Source organism: Notamacropus eugenii, chromosome 3 (assembly GCF_028372415.1).
Source record: "Notamacropus eugenii isolate mMacEug1 chromosome 3, mMacEug1.pri_v2, whole genome shotgun sequence".
Taxonomy (NCBI): Eukaryota; Metazoa; Chordata; class Mammalia; order Diprotodontia; family Macropodidae; genus Notamacropus; species Notamacropus eugenii.
Window position 1 is genome coordinate 394,042,969 of NC_092874.1, and position 10,114 is coordinate 394,053,082.

At 38.9% G+C, this 10,114-nt stretch overlaps 1 protein-coding gene across 1 annotated transcript in view; it reads left to right on the plus strand.

Moving 5' to 3' along the window:
- Positions 1-9,791, plus strand: part of TMEM130 (transmembrane protein 130) — a 56,443-nt gene extending 46,652 nt beyond the window's left edge. The window contains exons 3-5 of the mRNA XM_072597817.1: positions 474-676; positions 4,475-4,587; positions 7,686-9,791. Of these exons, the coding sequence (XP_072453918.1) occupies positions 474-676; positions 4,475-4,587; positions 7,686-7,874 (505 nt within the window). The 3' untranslated portion in view covers positions 7,875-9,791. The remainder of the gene's footprint in view (positions 1-473; positions 677-4,474; positions 4,588-7,685) is intronic.
- The last annotated feature ends 323 nt before the right edge of the window (positions 9,792-10,114 follow it).

The window sequence follows — 10,114 nt, forward strand, 5'->3', positions numbered from 1 at the left end:
TTAAACTTAAAATTGTGTAGTAGGTCCAGTTTTTCCTCCCAAGAGAAGTCGTTAGACACAAATAGATATATATGTATATATATGTATATGTATATAATGTACATACATATATACATGTAAAATGATTTGATATTGACTTCTATTTATCAGTTCTTTCTCTGTATGCAGATAGCATCTTTCTTATGTCCTTTATAATTAATTTGGGTATTTGTAATAGACGAAATGACTTATTCACTCAAAGTCATTCTTAAAATAGCATTGCGATTACCGTATAGGAAGTTCTCTTGGTTTTGCTCATTTCGCTCTTCTATGTTTCATGCAAGTCTTTCCATATTTTTCTAAGATCACTGAGTTCATTTCTTATAGTTCAGTAGTATTACAGCACAATCAACTCGTTCAGCCATTCTCCAATGTGATTCTATATTTAAAGTCATTTCTTAAAAGCCATTTTTTCTTCTTTTGTCTATTTTCAGTTCTCCTCTGACTTTATGCTGGCTCATCAAGCCAGACTGTGTTCCACTAGAAGGAAATGAGTGCCACCTGGTGGTGGTAAATGGCACCTCTTACAACTTGAACCACATCTTCAAGGATTCCGGACAGTACTGTCTCAGTGTCAGAGTCCAGAGTGGCATCAACCATCTGCATCAGTATCACCTGATTAAAGTGTTGACCACTAGTAAGTGATTGGACTCTCATCCAGAAAGAGAAGCACATGAAATTTGTTTTTGGTGCTCACCCACCTCCTCTTCTTTTTCCTTGTGTGTGTACCTGACACTTAGGGGTTTTCTCTCCATGGAAACGTGCTCAGCTGAGCATCAGATAGTTGTAGCTAAACTGCTGGTGGATAACAGTGGTTTGGTGCTTTATGTTGCAGTTAAATGAGGAACTCTTGGAGTGTGAAAAGTATTCAAGTCCCAGAGCAATTTGAAAAATCCTGTGCAAAATTTTTAGCATTTAGAGATCACCTTGTTCAATCATTTTATTTCACAAATAAGAAATCTACTAAGACTTTGGTACTAAAGTACCAAGTGACTTGTCCAAGGTCACACACCTAATTAATGGCAAGCTGCCCAGACCTAATAATGAGGTTTTGTTATGGTTATAGATAGCCAGAGAGATAGAGAGATAGATGATAGATATTCCAGGTTTTACATTATACCATACTCAATCTTTAATTATAATACCATAATTATATTATGCATTAATTAATAAGTTAATTGATAATTAAACACATAATCTAATAATTATGCTGAAGAATAATTTTCAAGTACTTTAAGAGGGACTGGAGATAATTTTGGGGCAAAGAATTCATTTTCTATTTAGAGATGATCTATGATAACCTCAATTTGGGCAAGTTTCTTTATCCTCAAATATTTATTAACTGAGGAATTCTGGATAAGTCACTAAAATCTCAGCCCCAAATTCCTTATCTATAAAACTGGAGATAATAATAGAGCCTACTTAGGTAGCAGAGTATATATCAAGAAGACTCATTTTCCTAAGTTCAAATCTGACTTCAGAAGCTTGCTAACTATGTGACCCTGGGCAAATCATTTAACCTTGTTTGCCTCAGTCTCCTCATCTGTAAAGTGAGTTGGAGAAGGAAATGGCAAAACACTCCAGTATCTTTGTCAAGAAAACCCCAAATAGGACCACAAAGAGTTGGATATGACTGAAAAATGACTCAGCAACCACAAAATCAAAGGTGCCTGGGAACAATCAGATCTTAGCCATGGTCTCATCTACCCTGCTCCCACTTTGACTCCCATTTCCTACCCCAACCATTGCCATTTTACCCAAGAGGAGTCTAAAGCCCTTAGAGGGGAAATGACTTGCCCAGGGTCACACAGAGGCTCAGACTCAGCCAGATGTTCTGACTTTCAGTCCAGTGCTTTTTCCATTATACTTCAGTTGCTCTTTTTGTCAACTTTGTGGCCTGAAAGTAGATTTAATTTCCTCTATTTGGCTCCAAAATTTCCCTGATTCCCTTTTACTGGAGGGTTTTTGTTCCTTTTGTCCTTCCCCATCCCTCAGACTAGCCTTTATGGGTTCCTCCTTCTAGACCTTCGACTCCTCTTCTCTCAAATGGATAATGATAACACTTATTTCACAGGGTTGATAAATTATTGATTAAATGATTTAAGCACATGTAATGCACTTTGTAAACCTTTAAAGCACTATACAGAATATCATAAAAGTCTTAGTGCAGTTTTAAGCTTAATTATTAGTTATCTCTTGGTTTGATACTTATTAATATTAATTATATTATTCACACTCAAAATGTTTTGTGACCAAGTTAATTTGGGAAATGATGGACTAAGTGACTTACAACCCCCATCCAACCCTAAGTGTCTTTAAGTCCTGTAATTGAACCTTTTTGCTTATTTGTGCATCAGTACCTGCCATAAACCAAATGGTCTCCTTCCTCCTCTCCCTGCATACTACCTTCCCAGGTTGAGACCACCTATGATCTGTGAGGTTGGGGTCATAAACGGTGTTTGACCAATCAAGGTCAACTACTTCTAGGAGGATGCTGGTTAAAAAATACTAGAGACACTTTTACATTTAATCTACATTATTAATATTTTTGCCCTCACTTTCTCAAGTCTAGACAATCAACAGAGCAAGAAATAAAAGTCTTGATTTGTAACGCTTGCTGATTTCTAAGGTGTAGATGCTGCCATTGAAAATTTAACAATCAGTTCTTTGGTATAAGTTGGTTCTAGAATACCCTTAAATCATTTGTTGTTGTTTTCTTGGCTGAGATACTGGAGTGGTTTGTCATTTCCCTCTCCAGCTCATTTAAGGGACTGAGCAAACAAGGTTAAGTGCCCAGGGTCACACAGGTACTAAGTATTTGATGCCAGAGTTGAACTGGGGGAGAGTGGAGCCAAGATGGTGGAGAAAAGACAGGGACTCTCCTGAGCTCTTCCCCAAACCCTTTGAACTACTTTAAATAATGCCTCAGGACAAATTCTGGAGTAGATTTGAATTCACGAAGATGAATCTTCCTGACTCCAGGCCCAGCACTCTATCCTTTGAACCATGTAGCTGCCCACTTAAAATCATCTACGCTTTCCTTTACAAATTGCCTTTTATTGCCATTTTATTATATGATGTACTAGCATCTTATATCAGGTAAGACTTTCATCTGGTGAACTTCTAATAGTTTAGAAACCTAGTCCAGGTCATTCATTCCCTGGGCTCTGAGTGATATCTCCTTTGGGCCTTTTAAACTGTTCTGAATAACTCACTGGATTAATGTAGAACTTGGGTTATAAAGCTCCACCACAGATGGCTGGATTTTCTTTCTTGTGCTGTATACTAAGGTGTACCCAAGGGAGAAGTAACCTAAGCAGACTGAGATGTGTTCTTTAAACACCTGAATCTACTTTGCATGATTATACCGGCATACTTCATCTTGCCAGACAATACAATAGTTATATTCCTGAAAAAAATGGGCGCAAGTCTTGAATTTGAGTCAAATAAAATATTGATTTGGTTCAGGTTTGCTTCATAGAATACATTGATACTTGGATTTTGTTCCAGGTCAGTGGTTGTTGGAAACATAGATTCTGTTTTAATTCAAACTGTATTATGTCTTTTTTTTTTTTTAAATAAAATAAACAGCCTAGACGTTACATGCCTGTAATCTTTGCTATGGGGAGGCTGAGGCTGTAGGATTGCTGGAGTTTAGGAGTTCTAAACTTCAGGGGGCTAAGCAGATCACGTGTCAGCACTTAGTCTGACACCAGTATGAGGAGCCCACCAGAGCAGGGGGCCACTGCTCAAACAGGGATAAACGGGCCCAGATCAGATCAGAGGTTAAAGATTCAAGGCTAATTAGGGGTCTGTGAGTGGCCACTCTACTTCTAACCTGAGTGAAATAGAAGACCCAGTCTCAAAATAAAATAAAAATAAACACAGATTTGACTTATGGCATTTTATGAAAAATGTGTGTGTGTGTGTGTGTGTGTGTGTGTGTGTGTGTATTTTGTTTGGTTTAGCTAATTCCTGTTCTTGATTTGGTTCAAGTTCCTGGTGTGAAGAATTATTGTAAATCAAATCTCTTTAATAGATGAGCTTATGAATTCCACTGTGAATTCTTTATTGAAGTGAATAATCATCTCTCCATAATATTTTATTAAAACTGGATTTTCATTTATTGGTGTTGCATAATGTAAGGGTGGAGTCATATCTTTTTAATAGATGAGCTTATGAATCCCCACTGTGAATCTTATACTGAAATGAATAATCACCTCTCCCCCCAGGTAATCTTTTATTAAATCCAAAGTTTCACTTATTAATGTTACATGAAATGAGGGTGATGCCTGTACATGAAAATAAAAATACTAATCTGAGTCTAGCATATAAACAAGCTAGAAAATAAGTTCACTGTTTCTTCCTCACCCTAGAGCTACGTTTGGAAGTCAATGCCTGAACCTCAATAAATTGGTTCTGTTATCTTTCCCAGGCGTCCACCCAGCTGTTTTTGCTTTGCCCTGTGTCTTTCTCATCTCAGGAATGTTGAGTTTCGTTATGTATGTGACCTACTGGAATAGCACCCAGCAGAAGAACCTGGTGGAGGTATTGGCTGATCCTCATTGCCCCATATACAGGGTTTCCTTGGTGTGGGTGGCAGAGGGGAGACAGGTAGCAGGGTTGTAGTCAATTAAAAAAAAGAGTTGTTGGTGGTTAGTTTTTCCATTTGTAGTCATGGTCTTGATAAAGTAGTTGTCCATGGCTACCTGGGGGTTTGAGATAATTTAAGACAAACTATGTACTTTTAACTTAGTGAAGTTTCAAGTACTTACTATGGTCTGTTCGTGCCCATTTTATAGGTGGCAGTAAATTGTAAATACAAAGGAGAGGGCCAAAAGAAGAGAACACAGGATAGGGTCTATACGCAGGAGTTAGTTAGCTCTGGGGAAGGGCCAAGAAGCTGGTGATTGAAGAGGAGCCTGGGGATCTGAAGCCAGGTGATCAGTCTGAAGTATATTCAAACACTGAAGGTCAGGTCAAGGTCATGACTCTTTAAAACCATATTGGCTAGCCAAAGGCAGGGTGTTCGCCAAAACCAGAAGTCAAGTCAAACACTAGGTTTGGCATCCAGGCAAAATTGAAGAGATTAGGTGGATATATGATGTTAGGAGAGGTAGTAGGTTCAGAAGCCAGGCAAACAGTCTAGGCAATAGGAATCAGAAGCCCAGGCTAAGAATCTGGCAATAAGAAAGGCCTTGATGTTAAGTCAAGGTTTTGACTCGTCTATCCCAGTCACTTTTTTATACTTCTTGCTATACCTAGGAAAACACCCTCAGACATGACTAGCATGAGTTTGCAAGTCTGGAAGTAGTACTTGAATACCTACTGAAGTAGGGAAAGAGAAAACAGGGAGAAAGACAATTGTTGATTGTGCTCCATATGTGATCTGTCTCTAGAAACATCTGTATATTTCAAAGATCCTTTTCTTTTAAAGAGATCTAACTCCCATTTTAAGAAAAAGTGGCATGGGATGGATAGAAACCTGGTCTCAGAGACAGAAAGATGAGGTCCTGCCTCTGATTCATACTGACTGTGTGACCTTAGGTAAGTCACTTAACTTCCTAGTGCTCCAGGTACCTCTCTAAGACTACAAGTTGTAAAACAGGCACCAACTTGCATTAATAGGAACTTCCCCAGAGTAGGTGTCAAACACATGGCCCACAACACTCCTAAGTATGACTAGAACCAGATTAAATTAGAGTTCCTTTCTGATTTTAATGCATTGATATATTAATAAAAAAGAAATATATAACCACATTTAGTTTTCTCAGTCAATGTACAGCCCACAGAGATCTTTCCATATAGTTTAGTGGCCCCTGTATCTATTTGAGTTTGACAGCACTGCCCTAGAATACATTGAAAAACTTCCCATCTCAGAATAGTCAAAAGAAGGATTCTGCCTATATTTGTAGATACCTTTTTTGGGGGAAAGAGGAGAAGTACTGTTCATTTCCCCTGGAAGATGAGGGAAAGGAAATTCAGTAAGGGAAATCCATAGACCAAAGTTTTCATTTTGGATGATTCTCAGCAATCAGTGAGAGCCATTAGAAAACAACGAAAGCGATTTCTTTTCGTTTACTTCTCCTGCCTTTCTTGTCTGATGTAGAAGCTAAGGGACCAAAAAAGCCAAGGCTAGAAGCAGCAAAGGAAAGTTCCCACAGGTGATTCAAGTCCTGCCGTTTTTTATTCTGTCCTGGTCCAAGTATTTCTGGAGTTTGTTTATGTTTCACATGTTAGGAAGAACAATAAATAACCAACTGGGGCATAGCCAAAGGAAGGCAGCTATGATTATGAAGGGACTTAAAACCATTCTGTAGAAGGATCAGGTGAATGGGATGGGCGTGTTTAAGCTGGAGAAGAGAAGACATAGGGCAGGGGAAAAGGGAAGGAAAGCAGTTTACAAATATTTGAAAGATTCTGCTTAGAAAAGGGATTGGAATGATTCTGCCTTTTCCTAGAGGGCTGATGGAAGTTACTGATAGGTGGATTTGGGCTTGTTGTAAGAAAAAACTTTCTAATAATTAATAATAATTAATTCCAATAATTAGAGATATTAAAGATATTAAAAAATGGAATGAGTTACCTCAAGATTGGGGTTTTTTTGGTTATTTTTTGTTCTGCTCTTTCCCATCCATAGATAATTCTCAGCAGAAGTAGAATAAGAATTGAGTAGTTCTGATTTCTCTCTACTTTCCATTATCATTTCTCCCATCCAACAATGGGTAGCTTTGGTAGCCCTCTTTTTTCCCTGTCTTAGTTTTTTAAAAAGGAAACCCTAACTTTTTTTATGCTCCTAACATTCATACCCAGTCTCAGCTCATTCTGAACTTTAGCGCTACTAAGTATTCTTACAAGACTTTGACACACTTTCTTCATTCATCTTTCACTGTCTACCCTAATTCCATGTCTTTTAAAAATCTATACTGTCCATTGAGTTCCTTCTGTATCTGTATTGATTTCTTTAGACAAATAGATTGGGGTTCTTAAAATTTTTTGTGGATCCCTTTGGTGGCCTGGTGAAGTCTATGGATCTCTCCTCACAAGTTTATAAATGTACAACATATAACACACAGGATTACCAAGGAAACCATGACATTAAAAAATAATGATCAAAATATTAAAAAACAAACCGGTTCATGGACTTCAGGTTAAGAACTGCAGCCAGTTCCTAACTGGTAGCGAGTTTTTCTTGGGTATTTCAGTAGAATGTAAACTCCCCAAAGATGGGTCTGTTTTGTGTTTACCTTGGTATACCCAGGCACCAGTATATGTTTAATGAATGTTTGTTGAATTTGAACAGAAATTGAATGAGAACTTGTCAGGAATGTTGTAGAGTATACTCCGGGCCTCTGACATTTATACTATCAGTCTGTGAATGTGGCCTGGGTAATTAATTCATCCCTGGATAACTGGGAGTTTGTTATATTTTCTGTCCCTAACCAGTGTTAAAGATCCATCCATTTGTTCTTTATCTCTCACCTAGTCTCCTGGTTGGCTAAATCACAAATGAACATGATGTATCCAGTAAAATCGGATCTCAGTTTGCTGGACATGGGGATAGAAGGAGAGAGGGAGGAGAGTGGTCTGGGAGAGATGGGGAAGGTTAATACTGATTCTTTTGTTTGTGTGATTTATTCACTCAGGTGGCCGATTTCGACTTTTCCCCAATGTCTGACAAGAGCTCGGCTGGTTCGGAGCCTAAGAGATGCTGTAGGAGGCTGCGCTGCATTCGCTGCTTCCTTTGCCCACTTTCATATCATCAGAAGATGATCCAAGAGTCTCATGGGCTGCTGCATCCTTTCTATAAGCCAGTCAAAAGCTATTCAGTGTGAACAACAAACCTAGCTGGGCCATTTAAGTTTTAAGTGTCTGCTGACTTCAAGCCTTGGATAGAGTTCAGAGTATCTACTGGCATATATGGTTTATTTTTGCAGAGCAATGTGAAAACTAAAAACTTGATGCAACCAGTAACATAGAACTATCCTGTGCCATGGGAACTGAAAACATGACTAATTGCCTCAAGTCTTTGATATTCACTCAGATGGGTGTATGACACAGCTGCAGTGTGTGCTGGGCCTCTAGGTGCACATCTAGACTGTTTGGAATTCATCCACCAATGACCAATTACTGACCATTTTAAAAAATGTCAAGAATAAGACTAATTTAAAAAGCAATGTACCTTCTAATATGTTCCCCCTCTGGCAGTTCATTTGCAGTGGCTTTAGGGAGAAGTATAGGAGAGAAAACTCCTTTTACTAGTTCTGGTCAGCACCTTCTCTGTAATTTACAGTCTTAGAGAGCTTCCTTGAGCAACGAGAGATTAAGTGACTTGCTCTGGGTCACATCATAAGTGAAGCTGGGTCTTCCTGCATCAAGATAAGTTCTCTATCCATCTTGCCAAGCTGCCTCTCATATAGTTGCCTTACAGGGCATAATAGTGGCTATTCTAACCCTGGCTTGTATTAGAACTAAAATGGAAAGAAGTCAGGCTTTGCCACAGCATTAAGAGGCTGTACCCACCTGACTTTTCAATGCTCCCAGTCCCTACCTTGCATCATGTTGCTTCTAATTAACCTATTCCCAGAAATTTCCCTGCCATGCCAGGGATATCCACCTGCATTGTTCAGAAAGAATTAGCAGCAAACAAATTTTGGTACTTTCTTTACTTGAAGGTCTCCCACCCATACCTGGGGGTTGCTGTTTCTAAGAAAAGATGAAAGCCATAGTCTAGGTCACAGGTCCCTGGCAGTGGAAAGTCAGGGCTGTCTGTGCGACTCTTCAGATGTGACTGACTATCTTGAATTTCATTCTGAGCAAAATGCTTTTCAATACTGCAAAAGCCAAGGCCTAGATGGAAACAAAACCCCCTGACAGAAGAATCTACACCTCTGCCATTTGCCTCAGTGACTCAGAACTGTGGAAGAAGGCATGAAAAATCCAGACAAAGGGAACTGAAAATGGTTTAAGATAGAGTCCTGAGACTAGTGGAATGAAACATGTTGGCAGGAGACCCTGTTCTCTTTTCTTTGCAGGTCAGTGACCTGGAAAAGGAATGTACAGCAGGGTGGTGCATTCACTGATTCAGAGCTAAGAGGAGAAAGCAATTAAGGCTGCTGCTGATCACAGGAGAAGTGCATAAGTCACTGGAGCAGCCAGGCGGGCCAAATATTGGGGGAATGAGGCTGGGGACTGGGAGCCATTACCAGGAGATATTGCTGCTCTAACTGTATCCTACCAGACATCGGCAAAGTGGTGTTAATACTGTCACACGGTTCATTATCAAGAAATACTGGTACTACTGCCAAAATAAAGCTCATACACTCGGAAGATAGCCAGATGTATAAAACATCTCTCTCTCTCTCTTTTAATTCTGCACCTGGCTTCTACATTCATTCATTTTTGCTCAAAGTTTGTGAATTTGGTTTTGCTCTCTGGGCGGAAGCATACTTAGTTAATTCCACTGAATGCTTTGGCAAAAAATATTAGTGGCACAGTGAATAGAGCACTGAAACCTGGAGTTAGGAGGACCTGGGTTCAAACCTAGCCTCAGATACGTACTTGCTGTGTGACTCTGGGCAAGTCACTTCACTATTGTCTGCCTCAGTTTCTTAAACCTGTAAAATGGGGATAATAATAGCACTTACCTCCCAGGGTTGTTGTGAGGGTCAACTGAGATAATACATGTAAGCTCTTAACACATTACCTGGCACATAGTAGGTACTTAATAAATGCTGGCTTCCTTTTTTTTTTATAAATCACTTTGCAAAGCTTAAAGTACTATAGAAATGCTATCTATCTATCTATCTATCTGTCTATCTATCCATCTATCTATCCATCATCTATCTATCTATCTATCTATCCATCTATCTATCCATCTATCTATCCATCTATCTGTCTATCATCTATCATCTATCTATCTATCTGTCTATCTATCTATCTGTCTATCTGTCTATCTGTCTATCTGTCTGTCTATCATCTATCTATCTATCTATCTATCTATCTATCTATCTATCTATCTATCTATCTATCTATCTATTGTTATTGTTGGTTGAGAATTTATCCAGTGGATTTA